At 44.2% G+C, this 27,877-nt stretch overlaps 2 protein-coding genes across 2 annotated transcripts; both read left to right on the top strand.

Moving 5' to 3' along the window:
- The first annotated feature begins 3,236 nt into the window (after positions 1-3,236).
- On the top strand, positions 3,237-3,923 carry LOC125534821 (protein DMP10-like). The gene has a single exon (XM_048697909.1). The coding sequence runs from the start codon at positions 3,237-3,239 to the stop codon at positions 3,921-3,923; it is 687 nt and encodes a 228-aa protein (XP_048553866.1).
- Positions 3,924-18,576: 14,653 nt separating this feature from the next.
- LOC125534820 (protein DMP10-like) lies at positions 18,577-19,266 on the top strand. The gene has a single exon (XM_048697908.1). The coding sequence runs from the start codon at positions 18,577-18,579 to the stop codon at positions 19,264-19,266; it is 690 nt and encodes a 229-aa protein (XP_048553865.1).
- The last annotated feature ends 8,611 nt before the right edge of the window (positions 19,267-27,877 follow it).

Genomic DNA, 27,877 nt, shown 5'->3' with positions numbered 1-27,877 from the left:
AAACTTCTCCCCGGAGATCGAATGCTTCTATCTCCACAAGATCAACATCGGCTTATATCTCCACAGGATTTTTTTTGCATCGGCTATAATGTCATTACTTAAGAACCACACTCATGTTGGTTATCTTAAACTACACATCTATGTCTACGATGCATAATGCAATGCACCGAGAGATTCCTCTGGCCCCAAGAAGGATAAAAAACCATCGATGTCCGGCTGTCATTCTAGCATCCGTGATTATTGTTTTTCTCCAAGTTGAGTACTCTATATGTCAGTGTAAGTTTAATTTTGTATTCGTTCAAGGTCATGTAGTTGCAGAGTTATCCATATACGCGTGTAAGTACGTACATATATAAAAATGTATATCTATACATGCCGGCGGCTCCAACAGACGCTACGAGCAGCCTGCAGCCTCAGTTGTATTTCCATTTGATTCGAGGTTAGATGTATGCACATGGGGTAGACGTCTCTCTCATAGTCTCATGCCATATGCCATGCATGTCTGCTCATCAGCACCAGTGGATTCAGCAAACATAAGTATGGCAGAACGATCGGTGCATGTTCTCCAGATGTATTTACCTTAGGGAATACTACATGGGCACTGCGTCCGCAGGTGATAAATTGATTAGATCGGCCGCCTCGGCAGCCGTTGATGCCGCCCAAAACAGTCGTTCGATCTACCGTCCCAGCCAACCAAGAACTTTTGCAACAGCTATAGGTTGTTGCGCTCAAGGGTTTTGCAACAAGGACCTTGTTGCAATGGTTCGTTGACACAACAGCTGGCCAAGACACGCACACCCTAGGCTGGAGCGCAGCTGCTGCGTCGCCATGGCCCGAGTGCCTCGACCATTGAGTGCCTCCGGTTGTTGGAGTTGCCACGGCTCCTCCACCCCAGCATCATGAGCAATTGCCACCTCTGCTCCAGCACCATGGCGAGGACCTCTCATGCCGGGTGCTTCTCCAATGTTTTGTGCAACCGAGTCTATGTTTCTGAAACATGCCTCGTGTTGCAATGTCTGACCTCTCACGCTCTAAAGGAGCGCTCCTCCAACGCTTTCTGTAGCTGGGGTTATATTTCTGAAACAAGACCTCTGTTGGAGAGGAATTTTTTTTCATTGAACCATTTTTTTCTTTCTGAAACAAAACCAGTGTTGCGGGAAAAAAAACTTCACCATCAACCCTTTCTTCTTCTTCTAAAACAAGACCTTTCTTGTAGGAACCTTCTGAAACAAGACCCTTGTTCCAAAAAAAAATGACTACGTGGGGCTTGTGGCAATGTGAGCGCTCCATCCGGATTGATCCGACGGTTACGAAGGCGGCGGACACTACACATGCATCAGCCGGCTGAAGGGTAGCTTTCTATGCCAACGGTTATCTGAAATTTTGTATTACTTGCCAAGGTTTTAAATTTCAGTTTCGTAAATATTGCAGCGTTTGTCAAAGTCACTGAATTTCACTCATATTCAGTTACTTTGGTTTTCATTTCGGCCAAAGGACCGTACTTTTCAATTGATTTTGACTGAAATCCAACCAGATCCTTTAAGCGTATTTAAAAAATTGAACATTTGTGTAACAACTATTGCTGAAATATGTCGACTAAGTCAATAATTTCAGTATACACTGAGATTAATACGAAACTATACTAAAAGTGAAAACCATTCTATGTGCACAAGGATAGCTTTGTTCTGGTTTATTAGAAAGGCCCGGCACTACATTTCTTTATACAACAATAAAATACAATTGTACAGACCAATCGAAGATTTATATGTACGTACATGAAACTGCAATACAGCATGCAGTTCACACAGACTTCTGTGACTGCGAGAATGATAAAAACGTTCCAATGTCCCACCGTCGATACTCTAGCAGCCATGAGGGCGAAACTGCTACTATGCTTGTTTCGGATTGCTTCTTCAACTTGGTCATTGTACATATGGACCTTGAACGGGACACAGGGTTTCTGCATCTGAGCTCAAATGAGCTCGGGTGAACAGTCAAATCAAAACAAAATCAAAAAATTCAAAAAATTCCAAAAAATTTTGTGAGAAACATTGACAAAAGTTTTAAGTGCTTGCAAAAATTCGTCATGAAATCACATTCCTAGAAGGCGTGGCGAAAAAACAAAATCGGTACTCTGAAAATGCTATTTTCAAAAGCATTTGGGAGCACTGAATTTATTTTTTTGCCACACCTTAGAGAAATGTGATTCCATGATGAATTTCTGCAAGCACTTAGAACTTTTGTCAATGTTTCTTCCAAAAAAATCGATTTTTTTGAATTTTTTTTATTTTACTGTGCACCGAGCTCATTTGAGCTCGAGAGCGGAAAGGTACTTTCGCCTTGAACGTCGTTTCTTTCCTTGTCCGGCAACTTGAATAGATAGAAGCTAGATATGGATGCCTTGTCGAACAGCCGCTCGTACTGTGAGAGGTCGCTTTCTTTACCGTGTCAATGCATACGTCTCTCTCTTGTCATGACCATGCGATTGGCACGAGTCGCTGCACCAAGTTACTTTACATACGAAGTTTGTTACACCCTCCGTCCCATATTGTTTGACGCTCAAACAGATGTCTAGATACTCCCTCCGTCCTATATTATTTAACCCTCAAACAGATGGATATAGACCGCGTATTATTTGACGCTCAAACGAACGTACATACATCCCACGTATACTATAATGTTTCATTGTGTACCAGTAAAAGAAGAGTGCGCTCGTCAGGTTTTTACTAAGCTTTATGAGATTTTGTGTGCGTGTCTCAAGGTGTATCTTAAGGCTTCGAAATATATGAACAAAATCTGAACGCACGAATCTCAACTCTTCGTCAATGCACACTTTATATGGGTGCCAATGAAAATATATATAGTACCAATGAAATTAACGTGCTAGCTTAACTAGTCATGGTTATAATTAATTACAATTTACACAAACTTTTAAACACACCTATCTAGAGAGTTCAAACCAATTAAAAAAATACTGCCACCATTAAAATACATTATTAGCGTACCCCATGTCGCTCTATAGTGTGCAATTAACGAGACATTGTACCTTAATTTATTTAGCGAGCACACACTATTTTTTTCAGTGGTTCAAACCAAGATATACATGCATGCATGTGTACCTAACTTGGACTTTTGACTTTGGAACCATCCGCAGCGGATTAATTTGCCTATATAACTGCAACTTGAACATTCCTTAGGACACGAGCGCCCCCTGATCAAGCACAGATGTACGTACAATGGCATCTTCTTCTTCTTGTCGGCCATCCACGGCAAACCAGATAATTCCACCAATCAACAACGATGACAGTGAGATAGCAGCTATCGTCACGGCAGCGCCAACGCCTACCATGAACAAGGTCATGTCGAGCGTCGCAAACCTTGCTCAGCTCCTGCCCACCGGCACGGTGCTGACATACCAGGCGTTGGCTCCATCCTTCACCAACCACGGCAAGTGCGAGACCTCCAACCAGTGGCTTACCACGGCGCTGGTTGGTGTCCTCGCCTTGGCCTGCCTCTTCTTCTCCTTCACCGACAGCGTCGTGGGTCGCCGCGATGGAAAGCTATATTACGGCTTCGCCACATTACGTGGCTTCAACGTGTTCAACTTCTCCAACGATGAGGAGAAGCAGGAGTGGAACGATCTCGACCAATTTCGGAGGCTCCGCCTCCAGCTGCTGGACTTCGTCCACGCCTTCTTCACCGCGGTGGTTTTCCTCGTATTGGCGTTCAGCGATGTGGGGCTGCAAAACTGCTTCTTCCCGGATGGCGGCAGGAACACACAACAGCTGCTCAAGAACCTGCCATTGGGAATGGCGTTTCTGTCCAGCTTTGTGTTCATCATCTTCCCCACCAAAAGGAAGGGCATCGGATTCAATGACACGACTCCTCGCCAAAAGGTCGTCCATCCCTTGAACAAAGTTTGATTGCAAGAATGTGAAGAACAAAAGATCAGTGAAAGCGTACATAGTTGCCACCCATGTTAGACTAAGTGTTCATAAATTTTATGCTGCCATGTAATATGATGGGGTGGATGTTTCTATCATTTGTTTTTGTTCTGGTAGGGTTTGCTATCAACTTTTTCGCTCCATAGTGTGTGTGTGTGTCGATTGCAGACATACACGATGTTGGTTTCTTAATATTGCATGAATTCACTATTCTCTTCCAGTAACATCAATGAGTGTTCAACTTCCAGTATCTTGTTTGTTGTAACCAGACAATGTAGTTCTATTATGTCATAGTAATGAAAACGGGAGTAGACCAGTTCAAAAAACACGAATTAGTTGAAAATAATGTAATGTGTAATAAATGTTGCTTGACTGTATATCATATCACCAGAGAAACACATGAAGTTTTCCAAGTATATTGTATGTTACAGTTTCCTATAAACAAAGAGTTTTTCTGCAAAAGAAATCAATTGTACAAGTACGTAGTAAGCATCCCAACCTCCTAGGACTGTCACAGTCATCCATTCACTTTCTTTGCTTTAAGATAGATGGTTGTTATTTTACAAAAATGTCATGAACAAAATCCAGTTTGCCTCAAGAGTTCACTCCTATTTTGCGACACAACACTTCTTTCTTACCCCTCTTCATCATACGTCACTTCATTTTACAATAATTAACATAATTGTATAAACTAATTAGTACATAAATTTACGATAAGTATTTAAATTAATTGGGACAAAAATCTAAATATAGGATAACTACACAAAAATAATAATTGTATATGCAAATACATGTTCCGCTCGTGTAAAACATCAAAATTGAATATGTGTATTTCTAGTACATATGTAACAACCAACCTCCAACCTCTAATTGCATGGTTAGGAGAATGGATGTTCCCCAACTCACCAAGAGCAAACTCCAGATTTGCGGCTGTGGTTTCTTATTAATGTGGATATACCCCAATCTGACAGACATTGTGTGAGTGCGTGCAAGTGATGGTATGGTGTGAGTGCGTCTGTGTTGTACTTGGTGCTTCACTAGTAGAAAACAGGGCTTTGGTCCAGGCCCGGTCAGCCCATTAGTCCCGGTTCAGTCTAGAACCGGGACCAATGTGGGCATTGGTCCCGGTTCGTGAGCCTAGGGGGCCGGCCGGGCCACATGGGCCATTGGTCCCGGTTCATCTGGACCTTTTGATCCCAGTTGGTGGGATGAATCGGGACCAATGGGCCTCGCTCCTGGCCCACCACCATTGGTCCCGGTTGGTGGCTTGAACCGGGACCAAAGGCTCCCCTTTCGTCCCGGCTCATGTCACCAACCGGGACCAATGAGGTGCCTATATATACCCCCTCGTGCAAGAGCAGAGCACAGTGCTCTGTTTTTTCTGGCCGAGGGGGAGAGGGCTTTGTGGTGCTCTAGCTCACCTCCTATGCACATGAGGTGTTCGATGGAATGCCCGAGCCACACTACTTAAGCTTTCTCCTCTCGATGCTCGACCTCCAAGCTCCATTTTCCTCGAGATTTGTCTAGATTTAGCGGTCCGTCACGCCCCGTCCCCGTCTTCACTGCCGTCGATCACCCGCGCCGATCTCATCACCGACACCACCGTGGTGAGCCTCTTGTTCTTATCTTCTTTCTGAAAGGAAAAATATTCTTACTTGTATGTTTAGATAGATACTTGTATCATTTTCTTACATTTATTATTGCATCTTATATAGTGCGACGGTTTTGGTATCCGCCCCCGTCGGCCCTCGTCCTGTCTATGATTCGGATGTGGTATGTATATTATCTTTATAACTATTGGTTCATTTATTGTTTATGAAAATTATGCCGACCAACGTGACATAGATTTTATTTATCTAGGATGTATGTGAATCGGAAATGCCAACCGACCCTATTGTCGAGAGGTTAAATTTAGTTGAAGAAGAAAACAATTTGTTGAAGGAAAAAATTGAGGAGGAGAAGATGATATTGGAGTTGCATGTTGCGGATGTCGTCGATGATCACAAGATCAAGATGGATGCAATGCGCTTGAAGATTAGAAAGATCAGAAAATATGCCATTCATACCGAGGCTTGGTATCATTATGCCGTTGGATCAATTGTTACCTTGGTTGCGATTATGATCGCATTTGTTTTCGCATTGAAATGTTTTACATAGTTTCTATGTATGGTTTAATTAATTAGATGCTCTGGAGAGCTATATGTTGTTAGATGAGAACTATGTATGCACTTTGGTTTTAATGTGATGATGAACTTCTATTAATTTCGACACTTAATTATATAACCGGCAATGGATGTACGGTGACAGACACACCCGCGAGTACATTAAGGGCGTGCATGAGTTTCTCGATGTGGCTGAGGCAAACAAGCAGAATGGTTTTATGTGTTGTCCATGCACTGAATGTGGGAATACGAGGTCTTACTCTAACCGGAAAATCCTTCACTCCCATCTGCTTTACAAGGGTTTCTTGCCACACTATAATGTTTGGACGAGGCACGGAGAAATAGGGGTTATGATGGAAGACGGCGAAGAAGAAGACTACGATGACAACTATGTGCCCCCTGAATATGGTGATGCTGCAACGGGGGGAGCTGGTGAAGATCAAGAGGAACCAAACGATGTGCCCAATGATGCTGCAACGGGTGAAGCTGCTGAAGATCAAGAGGAACCAGACGACGTGCCCGATGATGATGATCTCCGCCGGGTCATTGTCGATGCAAGGACGCAATGCGTTAGTCAAAAGGAGAAGCTGAAGTTCGATCGCATGTTAGAAGATCACAAAAAGGGTTATACCCCAATTGCAAAGATGGCAACACAAAGCTCGGTACCGTACTGGAATTGCTGGAGTGGAAGGCAGAGAATGCTATGGCTGACAAAGGATTTGAGAAGCTACTGAAAATATTGAAGAAGAAGCTTCCAAAGGATAACGAATTGCCCGACAGTACATACGCAGCAAAGAAGGTCGTATGCCCTCTAGGATTGGAGGTGGAGAAGATACATGCATGCCCTAATGACTGCATCCTCTACCGCGGTGCATACAAGGATCTGAACGCATGCCCGGTATGCGGTGCATTGTGGTATAAGATCAGACGAGATGACCCTGGTGATGTTGACGGCGAGCCCCCCAGGAAGAGGGTTCCTGCGAAGGTTATGTGGTATGCTCCTATAATACCACGGTTGAAACGTCTGTTCAAAAACGAAGAGCATGCCAAGTTGATGCGATGGCACAGTGAGAACCGAAAGAAAGATGGGAAGTTGAGAGCACCTGCTGACGGGTCGCAGTGGAGAAAAATCGAGAGAAAGTACTGGGATGAGTTTGCAAAGGACCCAAGGAATGTATGGTTTGCTTTAAGCGCGGATGGCATTAATCCTTTCGGGGAGCAGAGCAACAATCACAGCACCTGGCCCGTGACTCTATGTATGTATAACCTTCCTCCTTGGATGTGCATAAAGCGGAAGTTCATTATGATGCCAGTTCTCATCCAAGGCCCTAAGCAACCCGGCAACGAAATTGATGTGTACCTAAGGCCATTAGTTGAAGAACTTTTACAGCTGTGGAATGAAAACGGTGTACGTACGTGGGATGAGCATAGACAGGAGGAATTTAACCTTAAGGCGTTGTTGTTCGTGTCCATCAACGATTGGCCCGCTCTCAGTAACCTTTCAGGACAGACAAACAAAGGATACCACGCATGCACGCACTGTTTAGATGACACTGAAAGTATATACCTGGACAAATGCAGGAAGAATGTGTACCTGGGCCATCATCGATTTCTTCCGACCAACCATCAATGTCGAAAGAAAGGCAAGCATTTCAAAGGCGAGGCAGATCACGTGAAGAAGCCCGCCATGCGCACCGGTGATCACGTGCTTGCTATGGTCAATGATTTACACTACGTAATCTTTGGAAAGGGTCCTGGTGGACTAGCTGTTCCGAATGACGTTGAGGGACACGCACCCATGTGGAAGAAGAAATCTATATTTTGGGACCTACCCTACTGGAAAGACCTAGAGGTCCGCTCCTCAATCGACGTGATGCACGTGACGAAGAACCTTTGCGTGAACCTGCTAGGCTTCTTGGGCGTGTATGGGAAGACAAAAGATCCACCTGAGGCACGGGAGGACCTGCAACGTTTGCACGAAAAAGACGGCATGCCTCCGAAGCAGTATAAAGGTCCTGCCAGCTACGCTCTTACGAAAGAAGAGAAAGGAATCTTCTTTGAATGCCTGCTCAGTATGAAGGTCACGACTGGCTTCTCGTCGAATATAAAGGGAATAAAAAATATGCCAGAGAAAAAGTTTCAGAACCTAAAGTCTCATGACTGCCACGTGATTATGATGCAACTGCTTCCGGTTGCATTGAGGGGGCTTCTACCGGAAAACGTCCGATTAGCCATTGTGAAGCTATGTGCATTCCTCAATGCAATCTCTCAGAAGGTGATCGATCCAGAAATCATACCAAGGCTAAGGAGTGATGTGGCGCAATGTCTTGTCAGTTTCGAGCTGGTGTTCCCACCATCCTTCTTCAATATCATGACGCACGTCCTAGTTCATCTAGTCGATGAGATTGTCATCCTGGGGCCCGTATTTCTACAAAATATGTTCCCCTTTGAGAGGTTCATGGGAGTCCTAAAGAAATATGTCCGTAATCGCGCTAGGCCAGAAGGAAGCATCTCCATGGGCCATCAAATAGAGGATGTTATCGGGTTTTGTGTTGGCTTCATTCCTGGCCTTAACAAGATAGGTCTCCCTAAATCGCGGTATGAGGGGAGACTGACTGGAAAGGGCACTCTTGGAAGAGACTCAATAATATGCAAGGACGGATATTCTTGGTCTCAAGCAAACTACACAGTTCTATAGAACTCTACCTTGGTGACCCCGTATGTCGATGAACACAAGAACAGTCTGTGCTCCAAACACCTGGAGCAGTGCGACGACTGGATTACATGTGAACACATCAGGACTTTCAGCAGTTGGTTGGAAACACGTCTCAGAGGTGACAACACTGTTTGTGATGAGTTGTACTTGTTGTCCAGGGGGACCATCTTTGACTGTATTGACTTACAAAGGATACGAGATAAATGGGAATACATTTTACACGATCGCCCAAGATCAAAAGAGCACCAACCAAAACAGCAGTGTCCGCTTTGATGCAGAAACCAAGAGCGGAAAGGATACATATTATGGTTACATAGTGGACATATGGGAACTTGACTACGGACCTGATTTTAAGGTCCCTTTGTTTAAGTGCAAATGGGTCAATCTGTTAGGCGGCGGGGTACAGGTAGACCCACAGTACGGAATGACAACAGTGGATCTGAAAAATCTTGGGTACACTGACGAACCGTTCGTCCTAGCCAATGATGTGGCACAGGTTATCTATGTGAAGGACATGTCTACCAAACCAAGAAAAAGAAAAGATAAGGAAGCGAATACATCATACGATGAGCCAAAGCGCCACATAGTTCTTTCAGGAAAAAGGGACATCCTGGGAGTGGACGGCAAGATAGACATGTCTGAAGATTATGAAAAGTTTCATGAAATTCCTCTCTTCAATGTCAAGGCTGACCCAAGCATCCTGATAAACAATAAAGATTATCCATGGTTACAACGCAATAAGCAAATGACACAAGCGAAGAAAAAGTGAAGACTTTCTCCCGCAACTTTGTAACACACGAACATGCTACCATTGTCCGTTTTGTACATGCACATGCTATGTGGGTGAAATTATGATACCATCCCAACTTTCAACTTTTTCAGAGTTCATTTGAAATGCTTTCATGTCTTATGGTTCGGCCCTCCTAATACCATGACCATTAGTCCCTGGCCCATGCCAACTTTCAAACCGGGACTAAAGGGTTGGTCCTCGTTGCGGGCCGAGTTTAGTCCCACCTCGCCAACCGAAGGGGGCTCACACCGGTTTATAAGCCCTTCCCTCTCTGCCTTGTTGAGCTCCTCTCAAAGTGAAAATAGATGCCCTAATAGAGAAAGTTTATAATTTTGCTAACCTAAAAGCAAACAGAATTAAAAATTAAAGCAAAAAACAAAAGAAAATAAATAATGCAAAAAACAAATCAAAAAACAGGAAAAAACTATTTTTATAGTAAAGTTAATCATAAAATAAAATAAATAAAGCAACAAAGAAAACAAAAAACTAAAAAGTGTTTTCAAATTTGAAAACTAATGGCACTAACAGAAAGTTTATAATTTTTCTAAAACTAATGGCACTAACAGAAAGTTTATAACTTTGCTAACCTAAAAGCAAACAGAATTAAAAATGAAAGCAAAAAACAAAATAAAATAAATAATGCAAAAAACAAATCAAAAAACAGGAAAAAAAACTATTTTTGTAGTAAAGTTAATCACAAAATAAAATAAATAAAGCAACAAAGAAAACAAAAAAACAAAAAAAGTGTTTTCAAATTTGAAAACTAATGGCACTAACAGAAAGTTTATAATTTTTCTAAAACTAATGGCACTAACAGAAAGTTTATAACTTTGCTAACCTAAAAGCAAACAGAATTAAAAATGAAAGCAAAAAACAAAATAAAATAAATAATGCAAAAAACAAATCAAAAAACAGGAAAAAAAACTATTTTTGTAGTAAAGTTAATCACAAAATAAAATAAATAAAGCAACAAAGAAAACAAAAAAACAAAAAAAGTGTTTTCAAATTTGAAAACTAATGGCACTAACAGAAAGTTTATAATTTTTCTAAAACTAATGGCACTAACAGAAAGTTTATAATTTTGCTAACCTAAAAGCAAACAGAATTAAAAATTAAAGCAAAAAACAAAGAAAATAAATAATGCAAAAAACAAATCAAAAAAACAGGAAAAAACTATTTTTATAGTAAAGTTAATCACAAAATAAAATAAATAAAGCAACAAAGAAAACTAAAAAACTAAAAAAGTGTTTTCAAATTTGAAAACTAATGGCACTAACAGAAAGTTTATAATTTTTCTAAAACTAATGGCACTAACAGAAAGTTTATAATTTTGCTAACCTAAAAGAAAACAGAATTAAAAATTAAAGCAAAAAACAAAAGAAAATAAATAATGCAAAAAACAAATCAAAAAAACAGGAAAAAACTATTTTTATAGTAAAGTTAATCACAAAATAAAATTTGAAAAATAATGGCATTAACAAAAAGTTTATAATTTTTCTAAAACTAAAAGCATAAAGAATTAAAAAATAAAGCAAAAAATAAAAGAAAATAAATAAAGCAACAAAAAAACAAAAAAATGCCACCTACTGGGCCACCACGGCCTGAATACGACTAGAAACCCTACCATGGGCCAGGATTCAGGCCCACAGCAGGCCCAGTAGGCCCACAGGCATTGCAGTGACAGATTAGGCCCGAAAGCCTGCAGTTGAGAGGAGCTCGGGAGGGTGGGCGCAGCAGCGCTTATAAACCACTCCCGAGCCCTCTCAACTAGCGAGGTGGGACTAAACTTTTGGGCGCGGGGCAGCACAAGGCCATTGATCCCGGTTGGTGTCACCAACCGGGACTAAAGGGGGCATTGGTCACGATTCAAATTATTTTTGGAGAGGTTTAGAATAGGTTTTCAACTAGTTATTTGAATCCGATTCAAATTTCATTTGAATGAAATTTGAAAATTTGAACTATGGATGAGAAGGTTTTTGGTGAAACGGATTGTGGGTACTGTCATGAAGTTGGAGTAATTTTTCTGGTTGTAAAAGAGTTAGGAAAATTTAGAATATGCTAAATATGTCAAAAATGTTTTTTTCATATGATGTTTTTTTTTCATATATGTATTCATTTTTTATTTAGGTTGTTAATTAGTAGATATCGATCTTAGGTTAGTGTAGAGGAAAAAGTAAAATAAGGAAAAGGAAGAAAAGAGGAAGAAGGAAGAAGAAGAAGAAGAAGAAGAAGAAGAAGAAAAGGAAGGAGTGGAAAAAGGAAAATAAGAAGAGGAAGACTTCTTTTTTTTCTTCGATCTTCTCCTCTATTTTGTTCATGGATATATGCTAAAGAAAACGAGGGGGGTGATAGATGATGATGAGGGGTCGAGAGTGGGACGAGAGGTCGAGAGGTGTCGAGGGGAGAAAAAAAATGTTATCAGGGACGAGGGTCGTCGAGGGGTCGAGAGAGGGACGAGGGGTCGAGAGAAGTAAATAAGAAGAAGAAGAGGAGAGGAAGAAGAGGAGAAATAAATAAGAAGAAGAAAAAAGAAGAAAAAGAAGAGGAGAAGAAGAAAGGAATAGTGGAGAAGAAGAGAAAATAGAATATATTCTATTTTTTCTTCTTCTCCTCTTTTTTTTCTTCTTTTTTTTCTTCGATCTTCTCCTCTAGCTATTCCTTTCTTCTTCTCCTCTTTCTTCTTCTTCTTCTTCTTCTTCTTCTTCTTCTTCTTCTTCTTAATTTTTATCGGGAACGAGGGTGTCGAGGATCGCCGAGGGGTCGAGGGTCGGGAACTAGGGTAGAGGGTCGAGGGTCGTTAAGGGGTCAAGGGTCGAGGGTTTCAGGGTCGAGGGTTCGAGGGTTCTATAGGGTCGAGGGTTCCAGGGTCGTCTAGGGGTCGAGGGTTCCAGGGTCGTCGAGGGTTCGAGGGGTCGAGGATCGCCGAGGGGTCGAGAGAGGTTTCCTAGTGTCAAAGTATTGAAGAAATCCATGGCTTCATCATTAGCCGAAAGTAACCAGGGCATGACGAAGTCCTCCAAAATTATTTTGGAATGGTGTCCGGATAGGATAATTTGCCTTCTTGTATGAATTTCAGCAAAGGCCTTCCAAATAACGATATTTGGAAGGTTCTTGCTGAACTTTGTACCAAAAAGCGAATTATCCTATCTAGGACTCTGTTCCAAAATAACTTTGGAGAGCTTTGTACCATCATGCACATGTTACTTTCGCCTAATGATGAAGACATGGTTTTGTTGAATCCTTTGACACTAGGCAACCTCCCGACCCCTCGGCGATGCTCTCGAACATGAGAGGAAGAAGAGGATAAAAAAAAGAAGAGGAAGAAGAAAAAAAAAGAGGAGAAGAAAGAATAGAGGAGTAAAAAGAGGAGAAGAAAGAATAGAGGAGTTCTTCTCCTCTATTCTTTCTTCTCCTCTTTTTTTTCTTCTTCTTCCTCTTTTTTTTATCGGGAACGAGGGTCGTCGAGGGACATAGATGTAGTGTCGTCGTTGTTGATATATACCCCCTTCCGATAGCTTACTATGATTAGGTAGCTAGTTCTACGTTTGGCACTAATATATCCATCTGTCATGTTTGAATAATAATTGCCATGTTGTAAATATTTGTAGAAACTATGGACATCGCCCTAGATGAAGCAAACGAAGCATTGTTGAGGGACATAATCGCAGAAGGAAGTGATGTCGTCTCGTTGTTTCTCAACGAAACCAATGGTCTGGAAGGAGAGGGTGAACAAGCTGGCTACGGTGACCTAATGCCGGTGCAAGAAGAAGAACATGAGGACGGCTCCGGTGACCCAATGCCGGTGCAAGAAGGAGACCGTGATGACGGCTCCGGTGACCGAATCGAGTCCGGCCAGGTATATATATTAGTTAAGCCTATGCTGACTAGCTGATTGATGCATTCATTGTTTTGGTATGTACACATATTAATTAAGTCTTTGTTCTTTTTTCTAGCCCTCGGTAAAGAGACGAGGCCCGACGAAAAAGTTGAGCTCGGATGAAAAGTTTGAGATCATAGCAATCGCGCCCGACGGCCAACCGATTGAACCCCTCCGGACAAAGAGCGCATTTGTTGCTCAGTGCGGGGTTCTGGTTAGGGACAAGATCCCGATAAGCATCCAGCAATGGTTTAAGCCGGCTACAGAAGACCCTGGGGTGTCTTATGTCAATGATATGCAGAAAAATGATCTTTGGACTGAGCTGAAGTCAAATTTCACCCTACCGCCAGAGGATAATCCAGAGAACCCAGTTAAAGAGAAATTAATCAAGTCTTTTGCTCTTAAGAGGATGGCAGAACTATTCAGGAGGTGGAAGAAAGAGCTGAATAAGTTTGTCGAAAATAATGAGACACCAGAATCCAAGGGCGGATATGAGAAGATCAGAGATCACTGGCCCGCATTTGTGGCCCACAAGACATCGGAAAAGAGTAAGAAGATGTCGGCAACAAACAAGCAAAATGCTGCGAAGAAGATGCTTCGCCATCGCACGGGGTCAGGTGGCTACCTCGTAGCCCGGCCTAAGTGGGCCAAGACTGAGAATGATCTGGCTGATAAAGGGATCGAACCAGAGACAATTAGCTGGCCAGACCGTTGCTGGACTTGGTTCTTCGGGGCTGGCGGAACCTTGGACCCTGTAATAGGGAAGTGCATTTGGACGAACGATCAAATGGACATACCAGTCAGGAAGCTTAAGCAGTATATCGAAGCAGCGCAGCAAGGGAAGTTCTTTCCAGACAGAGAGAACGACGAGCTCACAATGGCCCTCGGGAATCCTGAGCACCCTGGATGGACACGAGGCACGCCAGGCTCCATTTCATGGAAGGTTGGGTTTCCGGACGCAGGCGGTTACAAATCCCATGAGAGGAGGAAAAAAGTGCAGCAGACCCAAATGCCGGCGCTGCAAGCAAGGGTAGACGCGATAGAGGAACGAGAAGCAAATCGCAGCAAATACTGCCGAAGCCTCCCCCGAAGCTACCCCGCCATCTCAGCGCAGAAGCAGCGTGGCTTCCACCGAGCTGCTTCAGCCGGAGCATGCCTTGATGGCTCCTGTCAGCTATCCCGTGGATGCTATCACGGAGTCTCAAAATTGCCACCTTATGACGCAATGGATGAATTTGAAGGTCAAGGGAGCTGTTGGCTCTGTTTATCCTACTGAACCCGGCGCAACTTTTCACTGCCGGTCAATTCCAGAAGGATATGCTAGGGTGATGGTGGATGAAATAACGGAGGGATTTGAGGACCTCCAGCTTGACCACCCTACCGGTGAAGGGGAGACTCGGCTGGGGTCTGCTCTGAAGACTCCATGCCTATGGCGGAAGGAGCTCATCAACCTTCCGAACTGGACGCCTCTGCCTCCTCCTCCTCCTCCGGCGAGTCAGGGCACTCCGCCTCCTCCACCGCCTCCTCCTCCGGCGAGTGACGATCAGGGCCCTCGGCCGGCTCCTTCTCCGGCGCGTGGCGGCACTCCGCCTCCTTCTCTGCCTGCGCCGACGCGCCCGAGCAGCCAGCCTCCTCCTTCTCCGCCTCGTCAGCAAGGGCGGAAGAGACCTGCCGCCGCTCCAGCTACTCCGGCGCGTCGTAATCCTTCTCCTCCGCCTCGTAAGCAAGTAAAGAAGACAACCGCTCCGTCTGCTCGGTCGGCGTCTAGCAGTACAACCAGAGGTGGGAGGACATACAGATTTGGTCCTTCTCTGAAGACTCCAGAGAAGTTACCATATGAGAGGACCCCGGAGGAGAATGCCGAGATCGCGCGAACCGAAGTGGATGACTGGTTTCAAGGGTTGAGAGCAAAGAGACATCCACCTCCGGAGGAGAAGGTAGATCCGGTGAAAGTGAAGCGCACTCTGGCTGCCTTGGCAAAACCACCCAAGTCTCCGCCGAAAAGCAACTATGAGCGCATTATTGCAAAGACATGGGCCGAAGCGGAGCGGTCGGGAAGTACAGTCAGTGATCAAAGGCTGAAAGAACGACAAGCAGCTGGGAAACAAATTGCCCAGCTCGGCGAACAAGCGAAGCAATCGTGCCCCCCCCCTCAAGGTGCCTAGCAACATCGTCGATCCGAGGATGGTGCCCGGTTATGGCAATGTTGACGATTACCTGCCCGACGATGTACATTATGATACCATGGAGGTGCAGATACACAGATACGAGTACGGGAAGCCTCTCGTCAAAGATGAAAAATCTTTAACAACGATGATGTGAAGATTACATTATTGGTACTTGAAAATCTGCAGAGAGTCTGGGGGGAGGAGTACTTTGTATGCGAGAGTTAAACCGGAGCATGACCTCGTTGGAATTGAACTGTTGCCTATTCCATTTGAGGAGTTCTATCAGTTTTTCAATCAATTGGCCCTCGATAAAACAACGATCACCTGCTACTGTCTGTAAGTACTACTACTTCTGTCATTAAGTCTCTCTATATAGCTCATCTCTTTCATTGCATGTATTTATAATTATCCTCACTATATTATGCAGAATGAAGATCGCCGAATTGAAGAAAAGACAAATCGGTGATATTGGGTTCATTAACACATATCTCATAGATGCAACTGAGGTTCAACATCGTTCCGGAGATACCGAGGCCAACTTGCTACGATCATTCAAAAAAATGAAAACAAAGATATAATACTCTTTCCTTACAACTTCAAGTGAGTGTTACTGTCTTGTGCATATTCGGTTTTCCTTATATATTAGTCCAGGTTATAGTAATGTAATTGATGAGTTATGCATGCGTGTGTAGTTTCTACTATATTCTCCTAGAGATTAGGCTTGAGCAGGGAGTAGTAACCGTCTTGGACTCTAAATGAAAAGATCCCCAGGACTATGCGGACATGACTGAAATCCTCAAGAACTAAGTTAAATCGATCATTATCCACCATATCAGCAACTTTGTTCATTTCCTGATATCAAGTAATTGTTTTCTTTGTCCGGCAGGGTTTGGAGAAAATTCACTAGAACAGATCCGGGACTGCCGAAGGAGCTGGAATTTAGACACCCGAAAGTAAGTACTATAGTAGCATGTTCCGCGCATCTCCTAGTGATTCAAGCGCTAGTTTCATCAATACCATTTAGCATTCTTGCTTATCAGTTTGATTGACCTCTATTTCTTGTAAAGTGGTTGTGGCAGGAAAAAGGGAATGATTTCTGTGGATACTACGTCTGCGAGTCCATCCGCCAACGACCTGTGAGCGGGGCGGGTACTCTGACGAACAATATGAAGTACGTAAATAACAACATTCACAATTTTATTTTATTACCATCATTTGTATTGAGTTTCATTCATTCATATATATATGTATTGACCCCCTTCTTCAAATTAGATGTTTCGGAAGCGGGATGAACTCCTAGCACCAGCTCGCATGCGAGCAATTCAAGAGGAATTGGCGGCATTCTTTCTTGACCAAGTGATCGCTGAAGACGGAGAATACTATGTGGACCATGAGTCCGTATGATTATATTTGGAAGAGATAATTATTGTATATATGTAGCCAGTAGTGTCGGATAGATATACGAGAACTGGTTGTTCGACCAATCTCTTGGAGAAGGAGAGGTGGTCGATATCACTTCTCTCTGTATGCATATATGTTCATGACGATCTTCTGTTTCCTTCGTTTGCTTACTAGCTAACTAGCGTGTCTAGTCCTCTCTATACGTATGTATAGTACGTAGCGTCGACCAAGCACGGACGTAAGAGAGGACACTTCTCTCTATTAATTATAGCTAGCAAACACAATATATGAAACACCTAAATTAACCCCCCAAAACCCCCAAACCCCCCCCCCCTTTCAAAAAAAAACAAAAACCCCAGCCACAGAAATGCTGACGTGTGGATGCCTATTGGTGCCGGTTGGTGCCACCAACGGGGACCAAAGGGTCTCCTGCCTGGGCTCTGTGCACTGCCCACGTGGAGGCCCATCAGTCCCGGTTCTGTATTGAACCGGGACTAAAGGTACAGGGCATTAGTACCGACACTTCAATCCCGGTTCAGGAACCGGGACTAAAGGCCCTTACGAACCGGGACTATAGGCCCTTTTTGTACCGGTGCTTCTAGAAAAATTATATCCTTGTCGCCAGAAGTTCTATGGTTCCAAAATTTTCACAGACCTGTTGTTCCTCACGGGAAATACACTTTGGAACCTGGTTGTATATACATCTTATATGGGGATTTTTTTAGAATTAAACAAACAATCAATTTTTTAGAAGTTTTTTTAGAATAAACTTGACTTTCTTTTGCACTAGCATATAAATTTTCATGAAAAAAACCAATGTTGACTTCAGGGCAAAAAATACGAAATTTATTTGCTATTATAGGTCACTATTTACACTATTTCAGCAAAAAAAATCTTTTTAAAAAGAAGTCAAAGGGGGTTTCTTTTTGTGGAATTTTTCACACAAGTACAATGAAAAGGTCAAGTTTATTTCAAAAATATCTTTAGAAATTTTGGATTTTTGATGAATTAGTAATTTTTCTCACAAGTACACCCAAGAATCAAACGTCCATGTCCGGTTCCTCACTTCCAAAAAGCATGGCCTCTTTTGTTCTGTTATGCTTTGAGCAGTAATAACTTTATTCGTATAAATCTTATGTGCAATGTAATTTGGAACGCGGTAGATCTAAGGAGGAAATTAACTTGAGTAGAAAGTGGCATACTTACGTGCAAGCCGTTGACTACAATATATTACCAATTAAATTCACGTGCTGGCTGCTAACTACACAGGTCATACGAGTTGGTTATAAGTTGATTAACCATTAATCAAAACTAGCTAGAGAGTTGAAGTCCAGGTACATGCACTCATGTAGAGCCCTTCAGCATGCAGCAATACCAGGTAAGACTAATCAACGCGCCAACCTAGCTAATTTGGACATTGGAATCATTCCCATAGGATTTCTGTATCTATATAAACAGCTACTTGTCGATCAGCATAGAGTACGTATTCCTACTTTCCTAGCTAGCACAGTAATTACAATGGCCTCTTCTTCTTCGTTGTCGTCCACGGCGATCCAGATACATCCACTGACCAACGAGGACGACGGTGAGATAACAGCTGCCCGCACAGCACCGCCAATGACTACCAAGGGGCCTGCACCGGCCACGGTCATGTCGAGCGTCGCGAACCTGGCGCAGCTCCTGCCGACGGGCACGGTGCTAGCCTACCAGGCACTGTCCCCGTCCTTCACCAACCATGGCAAGTGTGAGACCTCCAACCAGTGGCTCACTGGGATGCTGGTCGCTGTCCTTGCCTCCGCGTGCCTCTTCTTCTCCTTCACAGATAGCATCGTCGGTCGCCGCGATGGAAAGCTATATTACGGCTTTGCCACACCGCGTGGCTTCAATGTGTTCAACTTCTCCAGCGAGGAGGAGAAGCAGGAGTGGCACGATCTTGATCAATTCCGGAGGCTCCGCCTCCGGCCGCTGGACTTCATGCACGCCTTCTTCGCGGCTGTGGTTTTCCTCACGGTGGCGTTCAGCGACGTTGGGCTGCAGAACTGCTTCTTCCCGGACGCCAACAGGAACACCGAAGAGCTGCTCAAGAATCTGCCAATGGGCATGGCGTTTCTGTCCAGCTTTGTGTTCATCATCTTCCCCACCAAGAGGAAGGGCATTGGATTCTCTGACAACGCTCCTCCCCAGAAGGTCGTCCATCCCTTAAATTGATTAAGTTTGATTACCCATCATTCGAAGTTGCTAGGCAGTATTATGAATACTTCCAGAAATTGATTGAAAAAAATTTAAATTCCACAGGAAATTTGTACTCAATCGGGTTTGACGACACCGCTCCTCTCAGGAGTAGAAGGGGCTTGATTGTATCTTAATCGGAGAAAATCATGTACTTTGTGAAGTATACATGTTCATTGTCTGCCATGGTTGTCTTGTAAACAAAGAAATATTTTATGTCCAAAGCAAGTGTAAAATTACATATGTGCCGTGTGTCCCTTTTTTGCTTTAAGATCAGTGTTCTTATTTGTTCTTTTTGAGTGGAAATAATACAAGGACTAAACTCATCAAGTAATGTTTGTATCCACATCACATCTGCCATGGCATTGGCTATATACCTGCATTTTACTTCTGTGCTAGACGCTTAATTAATTGGAACTCACAAAATAAGTGTGTTTATTGTTGCTAACGACTTGCTTAGTCATGGTTAATGAAGAATGTGCTAGGCTGTCGAGCCAATGCACCGAAGATGGGTTAATTGCACCGAATGCACCCTTCTTGCTCGAATCGGAAAGAGGTGGATACATTTGATAGACGCTAAAGCACAATGATATTTAGTTCTTTTTGCAACCGAAGCACAATACTATTCTTGATCGGAAAAATATGGCGCAAACTGTTCGTGTGAATATCACACTGTGTAATGCCAAATCTCTGTGTTGCATAGCAGATGCACATTTCGCTGCTCAGGGTCACAATACCATGCTAGTGTTTACAGGCATGGTGGTGTCTGACCGTTGCCGTCGTGGGGTAATCTAATATATCCAAATAGTTGATCCACACTAACTATATTTCTCTCAACATGCATCTAACTATGTCAATTCAGGATGTTAGAAAAGGAATAAAGGCCTCGTTCTCTTTCTCCCCGCAGAAGAAAGAGGACCCTTTGGCTAGGGTTTCTTGTGCCTCCTACCGGTTCCTCGTTCTCTTTAATTCTTTGAAGGACCGAGATCTTTGGCATATCAAATCTTGGTGGCAAAGAAAATTTTGGTATGGATCTTAGAACAGAAATATTCACGTCCGTATACAGTTTACGAATCCATGAGGTGATTGTATTTATAGAAAATTAAAACACACAACCTTGGAAAAATTGTTAAGTTTCGGGGGATGGAACTTAGGTATAATGTCCGTTAAGAAAAGTGAAACTTACAGGACACATGCATTGCCGTGTACCCTTAGAAGAAATACGATAACAAAGTTATTAAATATATCTAAAACAAAAATTTAAAATATGGACCAGTATAGAAAACAAAATATATGTACTCACATATTGTAACACCCCGGATGTAACTTTCCCTATTTGTACTCCAACTCTTGCCGTTTCCGGCGTTAAGTTATTTTATTTTCTCGGGTTCGGGTCTTTGTCTCCATGTGTTGTTGTCATTGTCATGCATCTTATATCATGTCATCATGTGCATTGCATTTGCATACGTGTTCGTCTCATTCATTCGAGCATTTTCCCCGTTGTCCGTTTTGCATTCCGGCGCTTCGTTCTCCGCCGGTGGTCATTTCTAGCTTTCTTTCGTGTGTGGGGATTAAACATTTTCGGATTGGACCGAGACTTGCCAAGCAGCCTTGGTTTACTACCGGTAGACCGCCTGTCAAGTTTCGTATCATCTGGACTTCGTTTGATACTCCAACGGTTAACCGAGGGACCGAAAAGGCCTCGTGTGTGTTGCAGCCCAACACCCCTCCATTTTGGCCCAAAACCCACCAAACTCTGCTCCATATCCTACAGCGTTCGATCACGATCGCGTGGCCGAAAACCGCACCTCATTTGGACTCTCCTAGCTCCCTCTATGCCTATATATACACCCCCCTACGAAATTCGCGGATCCTCTCTCCCCTAACCCTAAAAATCCCAGATCCGCCGCCGCCGGACGTGTCCGGGCGGAGCCGGACAACGTCCGCCGCCACCGCCGCCCAGCCAGGACGCGCCACGTGGCGCCCGGCGCCCGGCGCCGCCGCAGCCCTCCCGCGCCGCATCCCGGGCCGCGCCCCGCGCCGCCTTCCGCCTCCCAAGCGCCGCCCGTGCCCGACCTCCTCCTCCCACGCCACCTCGCCGCCCGTCGCCGGAATCCCGCCGCCGCCCGCCGCCACCGACCTCGCCCGCGAGCCAGCCGCCGCCGCCCGCCACCACCGGCCGCCCCAGCCTCGTCCCCGACTCCGGCCGGCCCAACTCCGGCGACTCCTCCGGCCGTCGATCCTCGGGCTCCGTGCGATCCAGATCTGGATCGGAGCTACAGTAAACCCTAGGAGGTCGAATTTTTCTCTAAGTCCCAGAATTCCTGATCCAAGTTGCTCTGTTCGAGGCCCCGTAACATTGCATCCGTAGCTCCAATTTGAGCATATAGCATATCAAAATGTTCATCTCAGAGAGTACATCATTTCATTCCATTGCATCATTTTCATTAGAGTTCATCTTGATGCCCGAAATGCTGTTAGAAGAGGGCTACTTGAGTTAATTGTCAGATCTGTTACTCCGTTTAGCACTTTTGTCATTTTTTCCATGATTATTGTGTGCATGCTATGACCGTGAGTTCTACATATGTTTTGTTAAGGGTTTTGTCATCTTTCCAGAGGTGCAAACCATGTATTTTTAGGATGTGTGTGGTGACTTGTGCAATCTTACAAAGTGGTGCACTTGCTAATTCTGTTTTCAGGGACTCGGTGATTTCACCAAGTCCTAGGATTGTTTCGTTCATGATGCCATATGTTCTTGTTGTTTGCTAGTGATCTGTGCCTCTTTTGAGGATGATCAGTAAGGGAGTTTTGTTAATGTTGTAATACTCTATCCATCCATGTCTTTGTTTGCATTTATGGAGCACCCAAGCTTAAGTCAATCGAGCTCTACTTTTGCTTCGTTGCGAATCTGGGCAGATCGTCAACTTGTTTGCGATTTTGCCGATGTTATTGTAGTTGTTCCGTGCATGCTATGCCATTGTTCTTGCCATGTCTAGCTTTCATTTGGTGCCTTCTTAAGGGATGTATGCTTGTCTTTCCATGACTTGCACCATGGTGAGTGCATCGAGCTCGTAAACATGCCTTCGTGAGTTATGTTTCAGCATGTCCCAGTTTTCACAAAGTCTGTAAACTGATTATGTTTTTGCTATGTTCGTGTGCTTGTTAGTATATTTTGTGATCCCTTTTGGCTCAAGGTCACTAAGGGACTTTTCTTAAGCTTGTTGAGTAGCTCCATGCCATGTCTTTCTTTGTCATGTTCAGGTCCTGTAGCATGTTGTTTTGTTGCTCCGAAGAGGGCTATATGATCTGAAATTCCACACAAGTGTTAATTTCACTGTCTGAGATCTGTTTTACCATTTGCGTTTTTGCCATGCTTGTTTGAACCTCCTAATGGATGAATTGGCCGTAGCTCAGTGCTAGACTTTTGTTAAGCATCTTGTGTGCATCCCTGCCATGTATTTTTATGCCATGTTTGGGTGCTGTAGCATGTTCATTTCACTGCATTTAGATGCCTACTTGCTGTAAATCGCAGACCGGTGTCATTTTTGAATCGCTTGCTATTTCCAAACCGTAACTCCGATTTCGGCGTTCTTTATATCGTTTTCAAGCGATTTCATCTCATCTTTCCAGTGGCACCCTTGGAATTCCAAGTTGAGGCCAGGTTCATGCATTTCCTGCCATGTCTTGCATTTTGCATCCCGCATCGCATCCCGCATAGCATATCATCATTTCATCATATTGCTTGTTCTTGCACGTGGTTGATTGTATCCTTGTTGCTTGTTTGTCTTGTTTGGGTAGAGCCGGGAGACGAGTTCGCTAACGAGGAGCCCGTTGAGTTTGCTTTTGAGAATCCAGTCAACTCTGACAACTGTGCAGGCAAGATGATCATACCCTCGAAATCACTACTATCTTTGCTATGCTAGTTTGCTCGCTCTTTTGCTATGCCATTGCTACGATGCCTACCACTTTCTTGCAAGCCTCCCAAATTGCCATGTCAAACCTCTAACCCACCATTGTCCTAGCAAACCGTTGATTGGCTATGTTACCGCTTTGCTCAGCCCCTCTTATAGCGTTGCTAGTTGCAGGTGAAGATTGGAGGCCGTTCCTTGTTGGAACATTTATTTACTTGTTGGGATATCATTATAGTATCTTGCTATCTTAATGCATCTATATACTTGGTAAAGGGTGGAAGGCTCGTCCTCTCGCCTAGTGTTTTGTTCCACTCTTGCCGCCCTAGTTTCCGTCATATCGGTGTTATGTTCCCGGATTTTGCGTTCCTTACGCGGTTGGGTTATAATGGGAACCCCTTGATAGTTCGCCTTGATTAAAGCTTTTCCAGCAATGACCAACCTTGGTTTTACCATTTGCCACCTAGCCTTTTCCTTCCCTTGGGTTCTGCAGACTCAAGGTTCATCTTATTTTAACCCCCCCGGGCCAGTGCTCCTCTGAGTGTTGGTCCAAACTGTCAGCCGCCGGTGGCTACCAGGGGCAACTCTGGGCTGGCCTACCGGAAGTTTGGACAATCTGAGTGTGCCCTAAGAAAGAGATATGTGCAGCTCCTATCGGGATTTGTCGGCACATTCGGGCGGCGTTGCTGGTCTTGTTTTAACCTGTCGAAGTGTCTTGAGTTACCGAGATACCGAGTCTGATTGGAACGTCTTGGGAGGAGGTCTATTCCTTCGTTGACCATGAGAGCTTGTCATGGGCTAAGTTGGGACTCCCCTGTAGGGATTGAACTTTCGAAAGCCGTGCCCGTGGTTATGGGCAGATGGGAATTTGTTAATGTCCGGTTGTAGATAACTTGAACCTTAATTAATTAAAATGTATCAACTGAGTGTGTTACCGTGATGGCCTCTTCTCGGCGGAGTCCGGGAAGTGGACACGGTGTTGGAGTAATGTTTGCGCAGGTTGTTCTCTAGCTTCTCGCTCGTGCTTTGCCTCCTCTTCTCGCTCTCTTTTGCGAATAAGTTAGCCACCACACCTGCTAGTCGCTTGCTGCAGCTCCACTCATATTTTACCTTGCCTTACCTATAAGCTTAAATAGTCTTGATCGTGAGGGTGCGAGATTGCTGAGTCCCTGTGGCTCACAGATTACTATTACACCAGATGCAGGGCCTGATGATTCCGCTCCAGGATACGAGCTCAAGTGGGAGTTCGACGAAGACTCTCAACGATACTATGTTTCCTTTCCCGACGATCAGTAGTGGTGCCCAGTTGGGGGTGAACGGGACCGTTGTCGCATGTTGGGTTCTCTTTTATTTTGGCGCCGTAGTCGGGCCTTGAGTGTATGGATGATGTAATGTTATTTATGTACTTGATTGACGTGGCGAGTGTAAGCCAACTATGTTATCTCCCCTTTTATTATTATTACATGGGATGTTGTGAAGATTGCCTAACTTGAGACATATGCCTTCAATGCGATTATGTCTCTAAGTCGTGCCTCGACACGTGGGAGCTATAGTCGCATCGAGGGTGTGACAAGTTGGTATCAGAGCCTTCCCCGACCTTAGGAGCCCCATTGCTTGATCGTTTTAGTGGCCGAGTTGTGTCTAGAAAAATGTTTTGAGTCATTTAGGAATTATATATCGGAGAGCTTAGGAATTCTTTTTACTTCCTAGTCTCCTCATCACTTTGGTAAGGCATCCTGACGTAGAGTTTTGACTCTTCTCTTCTCAAATTTCACAAAAAAGATTAGGATCACGCGGGTATCTTGGAATCGTTCCGATGGTTTTATGATGAGAACATTGTCTTGGTGCCTCCTGTCAGGGGTTTAGTGGAAGTGTCCCGGGGAGTTGAGCTCTGAGGTGTTGTCATCATAATTTTATCGTGGCAATTCTAGAATACTTGAGTTTAGTACGCCGACATCGAAAATCTCTTTTATGCAGTTCGTTGGTGAGATAACCTCGTTGGTTTCCGAAGGTTTCTTGGTTATGTGTTGAAGGATGGATACAGCTGGATGTAGGATTTGCTAGTTTGGGTGAGATATTATGCTTCCCCTGTATCCCCAACACCTGATTGCATAACCGGAAAGGTTCAGAAGTTTCATAGGTGGGAATTCTAGTAGCTCTAGTTTTTCTTCCACGGATATTGGTTTGAGATTGGGATTTCTTACCGATTATTCGTTCTTGATCCGTACCTTGTTGATTTATTTCTCTACCTTAATTCTACGTGGCTTCTCAATTTATGGATATGTGACCATTTCAAGAGGAATGCATTCGTTCATTTTGTTCGGATGTGAAGACTATATGTTGCAATTTTCATCCCATTGGATTCATCTTCAATATTTATCTATCAATGTGCTAATGGTGGTCAACCTCTTCAGGATGGTTCCTCCAATGCGCATGACTCCGAATCCTGATCGGCCACCACCTCCACCTCCTCCAGAGGTATGGCAAGCTATGATGGCCGCAACCAATGCAAACACACAGCTGATCATGCAAATTCTTCAAGAGCGCAATCAAGGCAGTCATGGGAATCAAGGCAGCAATCAGAGTCACTTTGCTACACTCAACCAGTTCCTTGCTAATGGGCCAAAGACTTTCAGCAATTGTGTTGAGGCAACCGATGCTGACGATTGGCTTGAGGATCTGTGCAAGCATTTTGAGTGCAGTAACGTCAGGCCTGAGGACTTTGTCAAGTTCGCTTCCTTCCAACTCAAAGATCAAGCTGCATAATGGTTCCAGCAGTACAAGGACTCCAGAGGTGGACGTGTTATCACTTGGGATGATTTCCATCGAGATTTCCGAGCTCATCATATTCCCCAGAGCGTGGTTGAAAGCAAGCGTGAGGAATTCCGCAATCTGAAGCAAGGCTCTTTGTCTGTCTATGACTACAACAAGTTGTTTCAGAAGCTCGCCCGCTTTGCCAAGCAGGACGTCCCTGATGAGAAGAGCATGATATATCAGTTCAGGGGTGGTCTCAGAGAAGAAATTCAGCTCGCTCTTGTTCTCTTCGAGCCCTTGAGATACGATGAGTTCTACAACATGGCACTGAAGCAAGAGGCTGCTCAGTTGAGGTGTGATGCTTCCAAGAAGCGAGTCAGAGATGTTGCTCCTTCTTCCTCTACTCAAGTGGCCAAGCAGCAGAAGTTTTGGCTTCCTCCTCCTCCGTTCCGTCAGCCGTATCAGCAGAAGAGCAAAGGTGGCAGTGGTTCTTCCCACCCACCCAACCCTGGCTTTCAGAACAAGACTTCGTCTCAAGCTCCAAGATCGAGTGCTCCGTATCACCGTCCGCTTTCAGAGGTCACGTGCAACAAGTGCAAACAGAAGGGTCACTATGCCAACAAGTGTTTCAACCAGGGGCGTCTTCCTCCTCCTCCTGTCAGATCGGCAAGTACAGCTGTGGTCAAGCATAACCCCAAGCATGCCAAGGTCAATTTGATGAATGCAGCTCAGGCAGAGGACTCGTCAGATGTGATCATGGGTAACCTTCCTGTTAATGATATAACTGCAAAAGTTCTTTTTGACACTGGTGCATCGCATTGCTTCATCTCGAAACCTTTTGCATCTAAGCATGAGTTGACTTCCCAAGTTATGCATAAACCGTTAGCAGTTGTCTCTCCGGGTAAATGTTTGCTTGCTAATCATGAGATTCCGGATATTTCTATCATGATGGGTGATTTCAAGTTTATGGCTTCTCCAATGGTTCTTGGTAACTCGGATATTGATCTTATTCTCGGGATGGATTGGCTTTCTAAGCACAAGGCTCAGCTTGATTGTGCAGCCAGGCAGATTCAATTGACTCATTCGTCTGAGGATGTAATTGTCTTTGCCGCTCGGGATAATACCATCCGTCTGTTTTCTCTCAATGAGAAGGGTGAATTGGATGCCATCTCTCAAATTCCAGTCGTTTGCGAATACCAAGACGTCTTTCCAGAAGAGCTCCCAGGAATGCCTCCGCACCGGCCAGTTGAATTCGTTATTGATCTTGAGCCTGGCACGGAACCTGTGTGCAAATGTCCTTACAAGCTCAGACCTGAAGAGTTGAAAGAGCTGAAGAAGCAACTCGATATGCAAGAGAAAATGGGTCTTATCCGGCCTAGTTCTTCTCCGTGGGGTTGTGGTGTTCTTTTTGTGAAGAAGAAGGATGGAACGGACCGACTTTGTGTTGATTACCGTCCAGTGAACAAGAAGACCATCAAGAACAAATACCCACTTCCCAACATCAATGAGCTGTTCGAACAACTCAAAGGTGCCCAAGTATTCTCCAAGCTTGATCTCCGTATGGGTTATCACCAGATTCGCACTCGTGAAGAAGATATTCCCAAGACAGCATTCAGAACAAGCTTTGGTTCATATGAATACACTGTCATGTCTTTTGGCCTCGCCAACGCTCCTCCGACGTTCTCTCGCATGATGAACTTCATCTTCAACGCCTACACCAATGACTTCGTTTTGGTCTATCTCGACAACATTCTGGTTTTCTCCAAGAACAAGGAAGATCATGCCAAGCACTTGCGTTTGGTTCTTGATAAGCTCAGAGAACATCAGTTCTACGCCAAGTTCTCCAAGTGTGAATTCTGGCTCGATGAGGTTCTTTATCTTGGTCATATCATCTCTGCCAAGGGCATTGCCGTGAATCCTGAGAAGGT

The sequence above is a fragment of the Triticum urartu genome, chromosome 2, assembly GCF_003073215.2.
Source record: "Triticum urartu cultivar G1812 chromosome 2, Tu2.1, whole genome shotgun sequence".
In the NCBI taxonomy this organism is placed as follows: Eukaryota; Viridiplantae; Streptophyta; class Magnoliopsida; order Poales; family Poaceae; genus Triticum; species Triticum urartu.
Note: the sequence above shows the minus strand (reverse complement) of the source record. Positions and strands in the feature narration are given on the sequence as shown.